The sequence below is a fragment of the Pteropus alecto genome, unplaced genomic scaffold, assembly GCF_000325575.1.
Source record: "Pteropus alecto unplaced genomic scaffold, ASM32557v1 scaffold88, whole genome shotgun sequence".
NCBI classification, from domain to species: Eukaryota; Metazoa; Chordata; class Mammalia; order Chiroptera; family Pteropodidae; genus Pteropus; species Pteropus alecto.
The window spans coordinates 20,395,060-20,414,686 of record NW_006494611.1 but is presented as its reverse complement, the minus strand read 5'-3'; the positions used below and the strand labels follow the sequence as shown (position 1 = coordinate 20,414,686).

The window sequence follows — 19,627 nt, the reverse complement described above, 5'->3', positions numbered from 1 at the left end:
CGCCTGGCTTCATCTCTATTTACAGCCTTTCTTCAATAAAACACTCTTGACTTAAACCTTCTAAGTGAGCCATCTGTTTTCTCCCAGGCCCCTGACTGGTTTACATAATTAGAACAGCCATTGTTACTTTACTTTGGCTCTTCCTATGACTTCAAATTTATACCCAAAATCTGAAATGCAAACATGTATAACTCATGTTTTTACAACCCAAATTTATTGCCTAAACCCCACAGACTAGTTCCACAGTCCTGATGCAAAAGTATTTTTCTTAAAGAGTAATATTTTAGTACTTAATCAAAGATAATCTCTGCTTTTCTGCCTGTAAATAACGACCAACACAATTTTCTGTCTTGGAATCATAGACATCCACACCTAACTCAATCGCAAGAGATATTTCTTGCACTTTTATTTACTAAGAGAGAGATTGGAAGAAATAGCCCAACACACGTGCGTAAAATGTACAATGTAAATAATAAATTGAAACCAAAGAAAAACCACTTGATATTCATTGTCTTTTAAACTTTTTAAATTACTTAGTATAGCTTACTTAGTAAGCTATAAATATTTACAAATGTTGTAATCAGTGTGTCCTTAAGGACTGAATATTTTTCCTTTGCTAGTTTTGTTACTTTTTGGGCCTCTGTCTTCATGGTTTCTTTGGAATTAGTTTCAAATATGTCTTCTATGGCAATAAAACACTTTGGTTCTAGGTCATTTAGTTTGTTTCTCTGAGCCAGGTGGTTTGGGGAAGGGGAAGAATTGAGAGAGGTTGTGGTTGAGAGTGGAACAGCCTGCATCAGTGTTAGTATGATAGTGAACACTTTGATAAAATAGCAACTGTTAAGTAATTACTAAATGTTAATTATTTCTCTCAAAACATTTTACATTTTTAACATATTTAATCCTCATAACAACATGAGATATCATAATTCATATTTCACAGGTGAGATAATAAAAGTACAAAGAGGATAAAGAACTTGTCCAGGGTTCTACAGCAGTGAGTGTCAGAACTAGGACTTGAACCAGGCAGCGTGAAGTCCAGTGTAGAATCCAGGCTGTCAATTGCACTGCCCCTTTAATTATACTGTAATGCTCAGCTTCTTCCCTGACTGTTTGCTCATCTCAGCACAACAGGAAGTAAAAATAAATAAAGACATCTTTTCATGATACTTGTTAAACTTGAAGCAAAATGAAATATATCTCTGAAAAAGAAAGTCATTTTAGCAATGTCTGACCCCATCCAAATGGTGGCATAAATGCTCATGACAGCTGATTTCTGAAAGCTTGGGTCACTTCCATGGTGGGGAATAAAAGGCCCCAAACCATCCCTGGGCTACTGCTGACATCAGCAAGTCTAGGTTGGTCATGCTGGCTATAAAAATGTGTATAGACCACTGTCTCTTACCCACAATCCTTTTCCTGGTTTCCAGATATTACCATTGTATAATAACTACAGTCCCTTTCTACTCGTTTAGATAAAACTTATAATAATAAATCTCAAAGTTGTTACAACATTTGTAAATATAGCTTACAAGAAATTTAATGTAAATGTTTAAAAGTGATTAATCTGTATTAAATGATTAACCTAACTTTTTTTTTTTTTTAATGCTTTCAGTGTATTTACATTGTACTCTTTAACTCACATGGGTTGGACTATTTCTACCTAGCAGACAAGATGTATCCCTGCTATGCAGGGTCCTTGATGGAACTTTAGGACAGCCAACAAGGCCCCAGGGTTTAGGTCAGAGGTTCCCAAACCTGGCTAATCCTGAACCATCTGGTCAGAGTTCCATAGATGCAAGTTCCCAGGCTCTGCCCTGGAGTTTCTGATTGTGATTCTAACAAGGATCCAAAATTTGCATTACTGTCTCCCCAAATGTTTATGATTGTTTGCCAGTGCAAAGATTTCACCAGTTTATATATCTCAAGAGGCTATGGACCTCCAATTGGCCGGCCAGGAAAATATCTGTTTTTATACTCTTTCAACAGATCAGATCATTGAAAGTACTTACCAGACTTCACAGAGTATATTTAATACTTACCTAAAGCTTTTAATATAAACAAAGGATACTGTGCAGGAGAAACAGAGACTGCAGGCCGACATCAGGGCTCTCAGACCCTCCCAGGCACAGCTCTGCTTAAATCTTTTTCCCTGGAGAGTAGGCCTTGGTTACAGAGAACAAATGGGGTGTATTTCAAAATGGTTACTTTCTCCAACTCCTGACAAAGACACGAGGTGATTTTTCTTTGCTACTTACCATGAGAACTTGGTAGAATTCCTGGATGTAAAACCCTCAAATATGCAGAGGCTCTCCTAAAACTGTGGCTCTAATGATTTTATTTCAATCTATAACTCAGCCTCCAGCAAGTCATCAAAATTACCATGTAAGTCTCCCTACCAGTTTCTAGTTTCATGATTTCTACTCCAGATATGGTAGTTTCAGCTGTGTCTCTCCGTATTCATCTGTCACAATAGATTTCAAATGGCAGTTTGCCCTGTGATTTCAATTCTCTGATGGGTTCAGGAAGTTGATTTTCAGTGTGTTCAAGCTTTTTTTTCTTATTATAAAGGTAGGAGTAATGACTTCCAAGCTTTTTATATGTCAGAGTTGAAAACTGAAATCTAAGAATGTTTTGGGTTAACCAAAAAAGTACAGTTGTAATAAAAAATAAAAACAAAAAAGGATTTATTTGACCAGAGAAGGGATTGCAATTTTGAAGGCACAGATCAGGCAACAATCTGAATTGTGCTTCAAAAAGAACAAAGAAAGACAGATTTTATAAAGGCAAAACCAAGAGAAGCCATTCTCGTTTAGGTCTCTCATGTAAATGAGGGTGTTCGCTACGTGAGTTGCAATTGGTAAGGCCAATGGATAATGCTGGTTGTCAAAATAGGTTGGTTCCCTTAAAGGTGAGACTGCAGATTTTCTGGTCATCAAGATGAGGAGAAAGTAAAGTCCAGATATGTCCATGTAGCAATCATTGATCCAAGATGTTTGCTGTTCAGCTTTGAGATGAATTTAGCAACAGGTCAGCAACTTAACCATGGTTCCAAGAAGTGAGACATGAGATGTTATAGGCTCCACTTCCTCAATGGCCTCCAGACTACTTTTTAGTGACTCTCTTAGCAGTGCTTATTGCATTTTATTATTTTTGTTACGATTTTATAAAGAAATTCTGAGTCTACTTTGGAACATAAAAGAGAGGACATAAAAGAACATCCAAATGAGTAGCATTGATCATCTGTAAAGGATGGTTCAGAGAAAAAAAAATGATCATGATTTAATTAGCATAGAGAACCATTCTAAAATAAAGCAAAGTTCTAAAATCTTTCACCTCTTACCACTTTCTAAGTATTCACTCATATACAAAGAACACAAATTAGGCTGGTATTTTCATGAACTTTTCTATTCCTTATAATTTAGCAATCTAAGTAGCTTTGAATGTAAGGTAAGCACTAAAATAAGCAATTATCTTACTCACTTTTGCTACTAATTTACATTGGTTATTCAAGTCAGTTCATCTATATCATCCATATCATAAAGCTGTAGTTATTGAAAACTAAAAACTGCATCTAGTATGTATTCTATAGAACTATTTAATGTTATGAATTATGAGTTCTTTTATATTTTCTTTTGAACAAGAGTGATGATACATTCTCTACTCTGCTCCTAATATTTGAAAAGAAGTTACTACAATGCATTTGGGACTACACATGTACACGGAAACACATACAAATAATATTTAAAGTCACAAAGGATTTTATACTGCTATTTTTCATATGCTTCGCAGCAAAAATATTGTAATTTCTAACTTTTCTTGCATAACGATATGCCAAACAAGGAATGATTCAATCAGGCATTCAGAAATCATCCCGTTTTATGGATATGTAATCAGGGAAAACAGATTAATTGGAAAAGAAAATTTATTGTCACTAAAAAGAATATTGATTTTATCATATAAATAAAAGTTAACTGCTATAGTTATCTATGGAAAATAGCATGTTTGTCCCCATAGGGTTTATTTTGTTCTATAATTTCAAGTATTTGAAAGTTATATTCCTTCTGCAAGTTACAAAATTATTCTTACGTAAAAATTTATTTTTTAATGTGAGTCCCCCATGTCAGTACAAATTAGTTATTGCTAAATGGCTTCATGAGACTTCAGAAAATATGCTAATCTCTTTAATATCCTTTTACTCAAAAGTGGAATGGAATTCACAGGAAACATTTAGTTATATCAGGAGAATGGAAAATTTGACCAATTTTGTTTTCTTATGAAAGTGTTCATAAAGAGAATTTTCTGTATTCGTTTTGATCTTTAATCTATTTTTCTAGAAGAAAGCCAATTCTCGACTGAAGGTGACAAGGCAAATGTATCCCCTATTTATACTTTCACTGGAAAAGGCAGAAAAAAAGATACAAAGGAAAGTTTGGATTTTTTTCTCTCATGTGAAACTGTATTGTGTTCGCCCAGTAGTACTGTATTGTGTACACAGAGATCTCTTTAGAAATTGGATTTGTTGAAATAATCATCCTCATCTGTTACTGGATGATGTTCCACTATAGTTTGTTTTTTGTTTGTTTGTTTTTTTTTCCCTGAGTCCTCTGTTTTGGAAGTTACTTACATTATAAATTTATTTCAACAGAGAAAATTACGACTTAAAGTGAACTATTCACAGTGTGACAGAAACACAGAATCCATCATGTTGTTTTGGCTTTACTTCATAAAATACTTTATGTCTAGACATTTCCCCAGATAACGTTTAATAGCTAATACATTTTAGAACATACATTCCTCTTTTTATAGTTGTCATAGGAAGGGTGTTAATCATCCTGTCTGCACCCTCTGAAGTGTTTGCCAGTCTCACACACCCCCTACATACCAGTCCCCTCAGCTGTTGAGTGAGTGCTTCATAAAACTGTTTTTAATGTCTTGTTCTTTTTCCTCAGCCCTTATGTCAGTAGGCTGGTATATAGACAATTATTCCTTCCAAACACCAGATTCCCAAATTCTGTCTCAGCTAAAGCCTGGGATTCCCTATCTTTGGATGGGACGCCTTTCCCACACCATCGCTCTCTACTGACAGCATCGTGCCCCATAATGTGTTGTCAAACATAAACTGCTTCAATTCATGAGAAAATCCAATCGCAAAGAGGAAAAGGGCAAAATTCCACTATAATTTTAATAAAGTATTTTTCCAAAACAATGCAAATAGAATTGTGAAGTGTTTTGGATTAAAAAAAAAAAAAAAAAAGTAAAATAAAATAAAATAAACTTTTTCCTCCCACTTTCCAAGTTCCTCTATCTGGGCTAACAATCAAATTAACAGAGACAAATTAATAGGAGAAAATTTACAAAGTTTATTACAGAGGTACTGCCAGGAATGTCACATAAGATCCCAAACTCATCGGGCAATTGAGGTTTATATGCCATAATGGACAAATGAGGAAGGAAGCAGGGGTCTGAAATTTTGAAGGAAATAGACAATTTACAGGGAGCTGAGGAAGAGTGGAACATAGTGGCAGATAAATTAACATTCCAAATCACCCCCAATTGCACAGGTCTGCAAACTAAGTCCCCGGAAGGATCACAGAAATGAAAAGTAGTGACTCCAAGTCTCTTTTCCTGGCTTTTCACCTAGCCTGGAGCACAAGGTGTCATGCAGCCAGTAACTGAGTGTTTGATGCACACAAGTAAGAGAGGAACCTCCTCACAAGGAGAGAGATACTGCCCAGATAAGCCAAAAAAACATGGCACCAGACACCAAAAAGAACAGAGAACTTCCTTTGCAAATGTAGAGGGATTAGCTAAGTCCCCACGAGGTACAGGCTTTGAGAAGACAGATGGGAAAAATTTGAGGGACTTCAGTTTTTCTGACTGGAGTACTCACATGATAAGTAAAAAAGGAATTATTCAGGCCCATGGAGGGCCAATCTTTGTCATAGAATAAGTCATAACAATTAAAAATATGTTGTGAATTTTCTCAAATCATTACACAATAAAAGTCATCAATGAATGGATATAGGTAGTGTATAATTTTTTATTTCATGGATTATACATAAAAGTGATTGAATTTTTTGGCACCACTGTAGTTCAAGCAGATACTAGTTGAAATATCTGCATCCTTATTCCAGTTCTTTGAATGAATAGCTAAGGAACTATGTAATTTCTTGAACATTTTGGTCAGAGATAAAAAGGAGAGCTTTTTTACAAATTATTGAGTGAAATGGAATGAAGTTTGAGATTTTGAATTGTCTTTGTATCTCAGACATTAGCTCATGAATCCAAATCTGCCTTAACTCATCTCTAACCTTCTATTTGTATGCAGCTGCAATGGAAATTAAAACGATAATTATTAATATTTTAAAATCAAATAACATATATGTATAATTCTATTTAGCTTTCAAAATGCCTTTGCATATTCTATTCATTTGACTTCTTAACAAGTTTATTACTTGTATTTCTTTATAATTTCTAACATTTTAAGACACATTATTAGATTTTCAATTCATTCTCACATTTTTAAAGTTTTTTTAAAAGTGTTAAATGGTACGAATTTTCTTTCTTGAAAACCTTTAGCTCTGTTCCAGAGATCATTATAATTAGTGTTTTCATTATTAGTATTTTTACACCTTTGTTCAGTTTTGCTTTTAGTGGCTCTTTGGACCCAAAGATTATGTAAGAAAGCTCCGAATTTTCCAACCAGCTATAATTTTAACTTTAAATTTTGTTACTTGTTTCTAATTTTCTTGAAGTGTGATTATGGAAAATAATCTCAATTCGAAAGTATTTTATCTTTCAAAAATATTTGAGAATCTCTTTGTAATACAAAATGATCAAATAGGATAAATGTGTTACAGATGCTCGATGTTAAACATTAGTCCAACCTTTCAATTGCCTTTTTTTTTTTTTTTTTTTTTGCTAATCTACAGCCACAGAATTTTAAAACTATCCTAACGGATCGTCTTCCGAGTCTGCAGAATATCAGGTGTGACTCTTCAGGGAAGATAACGGATGGCTTCTTCCTTCCTTCATTCAAATGTCCCTTCATTGATTCCCTCCACAGACAAGCATGGGGCTCTGAGCACCTAATCCAACCCAGGTCTTGTCCCGGGATGAGCCCTGTCCTTCAACACAATATTGCAGATGGTAAGCCAACCACGGCATCCCAATAGAACAGGAATTCCTTCTATGTAGATGCTATTCAGACTCTCATGTTACAGATGAAGAAAGTGGGGCTTGGACAAGTGAGGTCACTTCCAAGGGTTCCCTATCTCAAGAAGGAGCAATGCTGTCCTGGGACAGGTGAGGTCCCAGGTCACTTTTGATAGTCACCCAGCTCAGGAGGAAGCAAATTTTGACCTTCAAATGTCAAAATCATTTCTGCATCTGGCATTTGTAATGCTTTTCCTTTGGCCTAAATTGTGCTTCTTCGTATTTCTCTACTTAAAGATTCTCTCTCTCTCTCCTCCCCGGAGAGGCCTTCCCTGACTGCAAAATCTTGTGATGTCCCCTTCATTTCCACCTCTTTCAGTCCTTTGCTTTCTTCGTAGCACAAATTGTCTTAATATAAATTTGTGTCAGCTTTTTCCCCTTAGACTTCGAGCTCACAAGGGCAATTATGTTCTCCTTCATCTCTCTAGTTCTATTCTAGGACCTGATAACAGAGCAGCTCCGAGAAAGTAATTTGTAGACCAGTGAACAGGGATGGGAATGTGTGGTGGTCTCAGGGCAGTCTTTGGCTCGCTGTAATTCTAAGTTTGGTCACTAGATGGCAGAGCTGACCTGTAAATTTCTTTGAGATCTTGCTTAGGAGATGATCCTCAAGGCACAGGTTACCCCTAAGGCTCACCATGGTTCCTTGGAGCCCATGCAGAGCAGCCTGAAAGAACAGACTCCCCCTCCTCACCATTTCACCTCTCTAAAAAGGGGAGTCAGCCAGGTCCAGGTGTTCCTGGGTCAGTAAAGCCTGGTTACTCTGGGTCTCCCAAGTGTCTATTCCCCCAACTGTCACAGGACGCTCTTATTTTTAGTGTTCTTTCTCTGTCAGGAGAATTTTTTTTTTCTCAAGGTCTAGGGGTTTCATATACACACAACATTCCAGTCAACACCCCAACATATTTCTGGTTTTTAAGGGCTTTCCTTAAGTTCATTTAGCTGGAGAACTGAGACTCATAGCATGAGAGTCTTTGTCTAAGTCACAAAGCCCAAGTCAGGATGGAATGGAATCAGATGTATGTATGTTCCCCGTCCTTACCGTTTTTACTGCTTTGGGGGGCTGGTAGCCGGGCACCCGAGAGGGGTCTTAACACGATAGCCCAGAATGGCTGGCTTAAACAACAGACATTTGTTTTCTCACAGTTCTGGATTCTGCAAGACCAAAATCAAGGTGCCATCAGATATGATTCCTGATGAGACCTCTCTGCCTGGCTGTAGACAGCCCTCTGCCTTCTCACTGTGTTCTCCATGGCTTTTCCTGTGTGTGCTCAAAGAGAGAGTTCTCTTTCTCTTCTTGGAAGGACACCAGTTGTATCAGATTAGGACCCCACCCTTACTACCTCATTTATTCATAATTACTTCCTTAAAGGCCCTATCTCTAAATATAGTCACATTGGGGGTTAAGGCTTCAACATATGAATGTGGGTGGGGGTGGTAGAGAATGACAAAATTCAGTCCATAACAGTAGAGGTTTTGAAGCTGGAACAAACTTGGGGGTGGGGTGATGATCTGTTGTGCCTGGGCAGAAGGAAGACCAGAGGCAGCCTCAGAGCCCCAAACCAGCCAGCATCAGCCCCTTTCCCTCCTTGGCTCTCAGCCCTTCCTGCGAGTCTTGGTTGGAGGAATCCCTGCTGCTACATATTCCACAGAGGGCACACACAAGGCATTTGTGGATTTACCATGTAAGCGGACACGTCTACCATGATAGTTATCAAAGCACTCTTGGCTACAAATCTGCTCTTCAGTATATGCACTGTGTTAAACCAAAGAATTCCTGTAAGCATTTCCTCAAAGAGAGCACAATAAACTTTCACATTAGAGGGCACTAGAGAGTCACTGCAAGAGAAAAGCGTTCCTGCCATTTGTGGATGCATCTTGGTGGGCGGGTCAGTCTTGCAGGTGTGAGAACATCCCTGAGAGCTCTGTCCCAGCCACAGTCTGAAGGCACAATCCTGGCTGAGTCAGCGAGTGAGTGTGCCACCTTAGCCTGGTCTGAATACATTGTCCTGAGGCCTTCTCAATAGGAAAGCCCAGTCCTAAGCTTTCCTTTCTTCACCTCTGCCCTGATTCCTTCTGCTGTCCTTTTCCCCAGGTGTGTCTCCCACAATCCTCTGGAAGCAACTGCTCTCCCAAGAGGCCTGCCGCAGTTTAAGGTAAAACTTAAGGAAAGGCATAGGCACACATTTGGAGACCCCCACCCCAACACACACACGTGTACCTAAGTCCAAGCATACAGCATGGGATAAATTAAGTAAAATAATGATGCATTTGATCCATTGTTGCAATAGCTGAGCTTACTGTCTCTCTGGTTTTGGAACGTATCAGGAGAGCTGCCGCCTCATGAAATTGGAAGATGTTTTGAGACATTTGTGATTTTTTTTCCTCCAAGGGAGTCATCTTTGTCCCCAGTCAAAACCAAGCTTGGGTGTTACATGCAGTTGGTTGCAAAAATCAACAGCGTTGAGAACAAGAGTGCTTCCACCTGACTCCATACATTTCTGAACCTCTCCTAAATCTCTCAGGGTTTAATTGTCACAGGGAGAGGGGATTTGGTGATATAATTGGTTAGAGCCAAAGTATTAACTGGATCGCGGCTTTTGAGTAAGCCTCAAAAGGTCAGCACCTCTCGGTGATGTCATCCCAGTGTCAGGCTGCCTGAGCTGCCATCTGTTCCTTCCACTCCTTTTTGCTTGCTGGCATCTGTGCTGTCTACTTGGTTTTCGACATAGGAAGTAGGAGCACAATTTATCCAACTCAGTTTCATGTACTGGAGCACCTGCTCCTCTGTTGTTAATACTCTAAAGTTCCCTCTTCTAACCCTGAGGTGCCCAACCCTGGGAGGCCATCTGTCACTCCGCTCTTCTGGTTCTTAGATGTGTTCTTCAGCAATATGCACCCTGGCAGTCACTCTTACTATTTTGTTCATTCGATGTATGTTTTTTTGTTTTTTTTTTGTTTTTTCCCATACCAGCAAGCAATTCTCCTATACCAGCTGGGTGTCTTCAATTCACCTCAATTCTGACACTATATGGAGATAGCATCAAATCCCACAGGTTAAGGTCTCAATCCTACAAGACTGCCCCCCTCCCCCACTTCAAACACCAATCACAAATCCAGGACCTGTACTTCTGACTGACCAGCTGTAAATTGGAGATTCCCATGACCCGGTTTTTGGGTTCAATTAATTTGTTAGAATGGCTCACAGAACTCAGAGAAACATTTACCTGAGTTTACTAGTGTATTATAAAATGAATATAATTCAGGAAAAGCCAGATGGAAAAGATCATTGGGCAAGGTATGTGGGAATGGGTGAGGAGCCTCTATGCTTCTACCAGGATGCATTCTCTCCAAATATCCACGTATTCGCCAACTCGCAAGCTCTCCAAAACCTGAAACTTGTATTTTGTATGTGTGTGTGTGTGTGTGTGTGTGTGTGGAGGCTTCGTGACATAGGGATGATTAATTAAATCGTTGGCCATTGGTGATTGAACTCAACCTCCAGCCCCTCTCCCCTCTCCAAGATAGTGGGGTGGGAGTGAAAATTCTAACTCTCTAATTACAGTTGTTGGTTCCCCTGGCAACCAGCCCATTCTTAGGTCGCCTCTCCTTTCCAAAAGTCTCCTTCATTCACATAACAAAAGACATTGTTCACTTGCCTTACTTAGGAAATTTCTAACGTTTTAGAAGCTCCAAACCAGGAACAAGACGATGAACAAATAATATATCTCATTATAAATCACAGTATCACAGTTCATTATTTCAATGATTATGCCATTCACTTTAATATGTCTACTTCATCACTTCTATACCACCTCTTGCCTACATCATATGGCTAATGTTTTCACAATTCTTTATATTGATTATACTTATTTTAAATTACTGGTCACTCCTTTCCAAAGATTCTGTTTGTTGGTTTTTGTTTCTGGCCCTGTCTCTGGTGATGGATGCGCCTGCTCGGCCCTGGTCTTATCTCAGCTGTGCACTCTTCCTAGAGTCCTCTGCCAGGACTTGCTCTGCGTCCCTCCCAGTGAGACAAAGCAGGGCCAGAGAATAAACCCTGACAAGAAGCATCCCTGGTCCCAGAGACCCAGGAATGAAGATGACTATCACTATGAGCTGTCGCCCATCAGGAAACAGGTTATTAGAGAGAAGCAGCCTCAGAGCGAGGATGCCCTTGGAGCAGCAATACAGCAACCCCGGGAGTGGGGGTCGGGGGAGGATGAAGCAGCCAACATCTGAGAAGGCTGGGTCTACACGTGTTCTGATTTGTGTGGCACGGGAGCAGGTCCTCGCTGTCGTGAGGCCCAACCTTTCTTTACTGCAGCTACCCTGTGTTCAAGGCCGTGCCAGAGGAGAGTGTGGACTACATCACTTGGGCAGATGTGACTTGCTCTTACCTCCCAGCCCATGGCAGCAGTGGCATATAAGTGTATGTACTATGTAAGATGCTGTACGTATATGTCTTTGTCCTTGTTGAAAATAAGGGTTATGATATTTTCAGATTCTCAAAGGGTCCATGACCAAAAGTGAGCAAGAAAGCCATACTATGATTGAAAACATGACAGAAGTTTTGAAAAGGAAAGACATTGGTCACAAAGAATGCTGCTGACAAAGAGAAAACAGTTGACAGCTGTCAACTGTCTCTCACAGCCAGCCCATGGTATTCTTTGCTGACCATAAACAATTTCACAAAACACCAACATAAAACAAAATCATTCTGTTATGAGACACAAAGATCATTCCAAAAGCACAGATAAAAAAGGTCACCCTGAGAACCACAAAAAATAAAAGCATGCCCCTCCCCTGGCTTATATGAACATCTGCTGCTTCATTATAAAACACATTTTTGTATTGTTCCATTTTCCCTCCTCTTTTATAAAATGTATTAAAATAACTCAGTTATAAAATACTCTGGCTTTTTGGCAGTGTCCTTTCCAGCATAGACACCCATTTGTTAAACCATCCCCCCAAATAACCTAATACAAGGCCAAATCCCATAAAAATCCACCCTGACAACCTGTTGCTGGAAAGTCATAAGGCTCACCATTGTATAAAATATCCTTGTTTATCTAAAAACTAAAAGTAAGAAAAAAATCCACTTTATTTGAGGTTAGGCATGTTCCTGGTGGTCTTTGCCTGGAGAGCACTGACACTTTCCATTCACTGTCTTCACTTACGGCATGTCCCTGTGGGAAAGAGAACGGGGTTCAAAATCTTATTTTATAGATATAAAAACTAAGGTTCAGTCAGAATAGGTGGTTTGTCTAAACTCACAGTCATGAGACCAAACCAAGCCTCTGACTCTAAATCTCAAGCCGTACCTCCCAAAAAGGACCACCCAAGACCACTGCTTCCCAAAAAGACTATTGTGAAGTCATCCTGGAGGTAATGAAGGCCCTGGCATAATGGGCTGCATGCCATGCACTGAGTGTGGACCAGAAAAGGGCATTCCATGGCATGGACAAGACAGTGCAATCCTGGTTCACAGATGAAGAAATCGAGGAACTGAAGGAGATGGAACGTGGCCAAGGTCGCACAGCTGGGAAGTGAAAGAGCTGGAGTTCCAGCCCCAGCTAGAGGATAAGGGGTTTAGGGGGGCAGGCAGTCCTCCTACACATCAGAGAGTGTCTCTGCAGCCTTTTGAAATGAGGTGGATGTCTGGTGGAGGTGCCAGAGAGGAGGTAATTCTGGGAGGGACTTCAGGTCCAGAATGAATGCACACAGTGGCTGTATCTCTGAGGCAAAGTGTAGAGCTGGTAATTGGGGGCTGATGCATGTGAAGAGGGGTGTCTCATATGTGAAAGGCCTGTTGGAGACCGTGGAGAGCAGAAGGAACTCATAGCTGGGCATCGCCCAGAGCAGTGGCTCAACAGTTGAACGGACTTCCCACTCAGATGCCCATCCCTTCCCAGCCCAGTTCCAGGAAAGGTCAGTGTCTATAGGGCAGCTTCCTGACCTCTGGACTAAGTGTTCAATAAAAGTAAGCTCTGTGATCAAAGCAACAGCTCCAGCATGACTTGGATTCAGCTACCTCATTTCACTTCCTGCCACTTTGGAGAAGGATTCATAGGAAGGTTTGGCTGCTAAACAATAGGGAAGAGAGATGAACAAGTTGCCTACAGCCCTTTTTAGGCCCTGGATCTCTTGGTCTCCGTTAGCTTTAGGCATGTGGTTCTCTACAGCCTTGGACATTTTTCATGCAGGGAATCTCATACACATTCCTTTTGGTATTTGGAGGCCTCTATAATAAATACCCTTACTATAGGTCTCTGCAACATCTGTATGAGGCTTCCACGATGGGCTCCCAGACCATCCTAAGCTAATATGACATTGTATGACAGCTCTATTAGAAATCTTCAGAATTAACTCCACTGTGCTTCATAAAATTATTGTTCCACTCCTTCTAGATTGTCTCTCTTGACCACCATCACATGGTTCAAGCCATTTACCCACAAGACGCCCATTAGCACCCCCGCGATTGTTTTTTTGCTCGTATTTCTTATCTCATTTGAATGGCACCCAGATATTCAAGTCAGAAACTTGTGTCTATAATAATTCCTTCTTCTTTTCACCATTTCACATAAATTCCCAAGTTCCACCAAATGTATCCTGCAGATATTCTCAAAGGTGTCCACCTTCTTGATCCATCTGTCATTATCCTAAGTCTGACTGACCATCATCATCTGCTGCTTAATTGACAGGAAGTACCTCCTTGCAAGTCTGATTTTTCCTATACCTGCTCCCCTCCAATCTTTCCCCACACTGTAGTCAAAACAAGCTTTGAAAATTCAAATCTGATCAGCTATCCTCTATTGAAATTCCTCTAATGAATCTTTGGAGGAGGTCCAAAGTCTTACAAAAATTATAATTCTATTGTCAACCTGTTGATGCAATATTTCTCACCTCTTGGATCTCATACTGTAAAGCCCAGTCACAATAGCATTAGCATTGGGAACGTGGCCTACTTTATCTCACTTTCAAGCCACTGAACAGACTATTCATCTTGAGAAACTTGGAGAAAGCTCTGAAGGAAACAGGGATAATGTTTGGAATAGCCACAATTTCCTTGAGACTCCCTTTGGAAAATTTTTCTTTTGAAATAATTTTTGTCTCACATATAAGTTGAGTAAATAGTAAAGGTCTCACATATACCTCATCTATCATTCATCAAGGATAGGATCTAACATATTATAGGACAAGTATCAAAACCAGGAAAATGACATTGGAACAAAACAATAAGATACAAATCTTATTCAGATTTAACCATTATTTACCAGCATTCTTTTTTTGTTTTTTGTTTTTTGTTTTTTCTGAGTTTTCCACAGTTTATTTATCTATTTACTTGTTGAAGGACAATTGGGTTATTCCCAGCTTTTTTTTTTTTTTTTAACTATTAAAAATGAAACTCCCAAGGTATTAAAGGCTGTGGATTTCATCTCGGTGGCTGTGGAGAGGGCACGTAGAGAGATAGTGAGACCTCCTTGCCAGAAACCAGCTCCAACCCACGAGCCACGTGATGAGCCACCAGGCAGGTAGATGCTCAGCCTTAATCATGCCTTCAGATAACTATGGATAAGAGACCCTGAGGCAGAACCACCCAGCCAAGCTACTTCTGCATTCCTGACCCATGGAAACCATAAGAGATAACAAATGATAATTGTTTTAGGTTTGGGGGCAACTTGTTGCACAGTCATAGTTACTAAAACAGGCTCAAAACCTTTATTTTGCTAATTAGGCAAGCCCATGGAAGAGTGGCTTTGCCCAAGGTTGATAGAAATATAGTGCAGAACCCAAACTTCTAGATTCTGAGCTGGCACTTTCCATGTCCTACCTTGAATCCAGGGTCTGGCCTGGCCTGGCTTCTGGAAGCTGGATTCACCAGAGTCAGAGAAGTTTTGCTCCCCACCTCTCCCTGTCCCCCAACCCCCATTTAACATACATCAGGCTCTCAGTTGGAGCCAGGGTTTTAAAAAAGCTGTTATTAAATTGTTTTAGGAATAATTAGTACTCACCAAATCTCCATCTGTTCCTCTATATCTTCAAGCTTCCCTTGAAATTAAGTTTGGATGTGTGACTAGTTCTGAACAATAGCATTAAAAAGAAGTGATGTCAATTCCATGCCAAAATATTTCAGAGTTGCTGCATTACCCTCAGCCTCAGCTTTCTCCTTTTTAGCTTCAGCAATCTGGAAATTACCTATTCCAGAGGCTATAAGATGCAGCCTGGATCCCTGAGTTACTGTTTGGAAGACATCTTTCCTGGAGAGCCAAGGGACGAAAAGCAGACCTTGTATGAACCAAAAATAAACCAAAAAAATTAAGCCAAAAAAAACCTTCCAAAATGTGGTATTTACGTATAATGGAATAATATTCAGCCTTAAAAAAAATAGGACATTCTGTTATATGTTGCAACATGGATGAATCTTGAAGACATTATTCTAAATTAAATAAGCCAGTCACAAAAAGACAAATGTTATATAATTTCACTAATATAGGTACCTAGAGTAGTCAAATTCATAGAGACAAAAAGTAGAACAGTAGTAACCAGAGGATAGGGATAGGAAATTATTGTTTAATGAGTACAGAGTTTTAGTTACAGATGATGAAAAGTTCTGGAGATGGATATTGGTTATGGTTGCACAACAATGAAAATGTACTTAATGCTGCTAACTTGCACACCTAATGATGGTCAAAATGGTAAATATTGTTAAACAAAATGTTATATATATTTTACCACAGTAAAAATAAAAAAAAAGAAAGAAAGAAAGAAAGAAAGAAAGAAAGAAAGAAAGATTCTAAATTAAATAAGCCAGTCACAAAAAGACAAATGTTATATAATTTCACTAATATAGGTACCTAGAGTAGTTAAATTCATAGAGACAAAAAGTAGAACAGTAGTAACCAGAGGATAGGGATAGGAAATTATTGTTTAATGAGTACAGAGTTTTAGTTACAGATGATGAAAAGTTCTGGAGATGGATATTGGTCATGGTTGCACAACAATGAGAATGTACTTAATGCTGCTAAATTGCACACCTAATGATGGTCAAAATGGTAAATATTGTTAAACAAAATGTTATATATATTTTACCACAGTAAAAATAAAAAGAAAGAAAGAAAGAAAGAAAGAAAGAAAGAAAGAAAGAAAGAAAGAAAGAAAGAAAGAAAGAAAGAAAGAAAGAAAGAAGCAAATGGCTAGAATGTAATATCATAAAATATAAATAAAAAACAAAAAACAAAAAATACCCCAGGAGCCAAGAGCTTAGAGAGTGACTAGGTGGGACTACTTTAGATAAAATAGCTGAGACAGGTTTCTCTGAGACAGGGATATTTGAATAGAAGAGCCAGGCAGTGATACAGTGGAGAGGATGTCCAGCCTGGGAGAATGTCAAGTGTAGAGCCTGAGGCAAGAGTGCTCTTGATGTGTTAAGGGCAGCAAGGGGTCTGCTGTGCTTCTGTGGATGATTGTGTGTGCCCGTGTACATGTCTGTGTGTACAGTTGATGTGCACAAGAGTGTGGGTGTATTCCTAGGTATCTTTATGTTTCTCTGTTGAAAATAATGATCTCAACATGATGTATATGTGAACCTACTTATGGTTGCTCAGCAATGAGAAATGTCAAAATGAATGGCAAATCGAAGGAGGATTTGTGTGGTATTAAAGCAAACAGCTGCCAAACACTGTGCCAGAAGCCTCTGGCGAAATGCTAAGAAAAGTTTAGTGTAATACTAAGAAGAGTTGTTTATTAATCTGGGGTTGAGGGCCAGGCTGATTGGGCCCTGCAGTTGCCAAGTCCAGCCTCTTTCTTTACCCTGAGGCATCTGCCAGAGCCTGTGCCCGGAGTGTCAGCTTCCTTGTCTCCTCATCTCCGCTCTGCAGAAGCCCCAGTAAGTCATTTCTGGTGAACAGATCTGGGGTCCTAGATTTGTCTAGGGATTTGACTTGACCTTGGAGGTCTAGAGAAGGCTTTCTGGTGGGTGGAGGTGGGGAGATGGCAGGCAGAAGTCATGTGGGTGGGTTGGAGGTGTCTCTCTCTGCTTATGCTAGGGCACTTGTAACTTACCTAGATTTACCTAACCATTTGCAAATGAACTGCCTTCATTTTCGAAGAGAGCCTTAAAGAATCAGACCCATGAAGTTGGGCTACTGAGGCTTCCTGAAGAAGGACAGCTTTGAAGGACACATGAAATGCTAAGATTGAGAAATAGGAAGGGGAGTCAAGAAGATGGTCTGATGGCCAGTGTTTCTGACTCACAGAACACAGGGGATTCCTGTCAGGAACTAGAAAGGGATCTGTCACCCTGCCAGGGCTGAGGTAGTGAAAAATTTCCAGAGAAAATTCTACCCTTGGTTAGTCTCTCTTGCAATGAGAAATAAAACCTCAGGAAGAAGCAAACTCGAGTTAATTCCATGCTGAGTTAATGACTAGTAGTGATCCTTCCTCTCTGGATCACCGGTCTGCAGCTTAGTGCCTGCCATTCAGCCAATTATGGTTAACTGGTCCTGGATGACAGTGGTCTGCACAGATATGAGGATGGGATGTAGGCAGTAGATGGGCCCAAAGGGGAAAGCTGGGGAGAGAAGGAACTTTTACACATTCCTAGGTCTCCATTCACCCCCGCCCCCACACCAAGCTAACGGGCATGAATGTGCTGCTGGCAATGCGTAGGCCTATTTCCTCTCACAAATGCCATGGGAAGCATACTCACAACCTCTAGTGATAATACCAGAGGCCTGGGCACTCGTGACCTGCTCCCTAGTTCCCCCACTGCATGTTGTTGTACCTATCTCTGTTAAAGTACTAATCACATAATGTCAGAAGGAAGACTTACTTTTCCAAATCCCCAGTCTGGATGTAGGAATGGGTCATCCGTCTCTTCATTGCCTCTGCCCAGTATAGGTAATAGGACAGAGGGAATTTTTGGTAAATATATGTTGATTAACTGAACAAGATGAGATAATTTTCCCTGATTTTTCATACACCAAGGTGAGGACTATGTCCCTATTTCCATCGCTTCCTTTCCTTCTCCTGAGTGTGGTGACAGCATCTTGCACAGAAGCAGAAACCTGGGAGAACCTCCAAAAGACCTGCCCTGTGATCACCTGTGGTTCTCCAGGCATCAATGGCTTCCCAGGCAAAGATGGACGTGATGGTGCCAAGGGAGAAAAGGGAGAACCAGGTACAGCTTAAGCTGTTCTATTTCTGTAACTCTTTACTTTCCAGACAAAATTGCCTGGGGATGTGAGGAGAGTAATGTCCTATTTGTATAGGGTGTATTTCTCTCAATTACATATTATAATTCAAAACATATACAGTTATGACTCTTTGGCATCCCAGACTTTTACACAGGAGTTAGTGACATGTGGTTGTTTTGCTTGCTCAGGGAATTGGCCCTCAAGGCAGGCTATCCCATGGGACATAGATTTCCTTCTCTGGGTCATTGGAAGTAGTGGCTTAGAAAAGTTAGTCCTGGGTTAATGTCTTCTTCTTCCCGGGAAGGGATTAGGCCTCAAACACTTGGAGAAACAGAGCAAAAACACAGATATTGATTTATGTTTATTTTGTCTTCCAACAGGGCAAGGACTCAGAGGCTTGCAGGGCCCTCCTGGAAAGTTGGGGCCTCAAGGAATCTCAGGGGCTCCTGGGTTACCAGGAGAAGTGGGCCCAAAAGGAGACCCTGGAATATGTCTGGGTAAGGAGATTACGTCAGCAAGGTCTAAGCTGAGGGCACACTGGGTCCTGGGACTTTGAGTACCAGGTGGGAATGCCCCTTCCCCTGCTGCTTCATGAGAAGATACCCAACTCTGCTTCCTGACCCAGCACCCTCAGCACTCTCTAGGTTACTTGGGGCCTCACAGTATACCTATCTGTGCCCGAATACAGGCTTACAGACTCTCTTACAGTGCCACTCCTTCACCAAGCACCCCCGGAAGGAGCTGGGCCCTCGCTCTCCTTTAGCTGACACAAAAGGGAAAAAACAGGTCAGCTCCGTGTTGGGCTTGTTATGCTTATTTTCACAACAGGGGATATATAAGGTGTGTCAGTTATCTTTTACTTCATTGCCAACAAAAAACACAGAAACAATTCTGTGGATCCAATAAGTGATTTCTGTGTTGCTCTCAGTTAGACTCACTCCTGTGTCTGTGGTCAACTCATGACCAATGGTCTCACATGTCTTGCTGTTCAGTTGTCGGCTGGAGTGATGTAGGTAATTGAGCCACAGGTCTCTTATCCTTCACTAGGCTAGCTTGGGCTTGTTCCCATAGAGGTGATCACAGGTTCCCCAAGAGTAGAAAGAGTAGAAGCTTGAAGGCCTTCTGAAGGCTTAGCATATGTACATTATTCCCCCTGTCACACTCTATTTGTCACAACCAGTCACATGGCCACCAAGATTCAAAGAGTAGCG

At 40.3% G+C, this 19,627-nt stretch overlaps 1 protein-coding gene across 1 annotated transcript in view; it reads left to right on the top strand.

Annotated features, from left to right (window-relative positions):
• The first annotated feature begins 17,045 nt into the window (after window positions 1-17,045).
• The window catches only part of MBL2 (mannose binding lectin 2), a 4,509-nt gene continuing 1,927 nt past the window's right edge, over window positions 17,046-19,627 (top strand). The window contains exons 1-3 of the mRNA XM_006925988.3: window positions 17,046-17,107; window positions 18,208-18,400; window positions 18,797-18,913. Of these exons, the coding sequence (XP_006926050.1) occupies window positions 18,217-18,400; window positions 18,797-18,913 (301 nt within the window). The 5' untranslated portion in view covers window positions 17,046-17,107; window positions 18,208-18,216. The remainder of the gene's footprint in view (window positions 17,108-18,207; window positions 18,401-18,796; window positions 18,914-19,627) is intronic.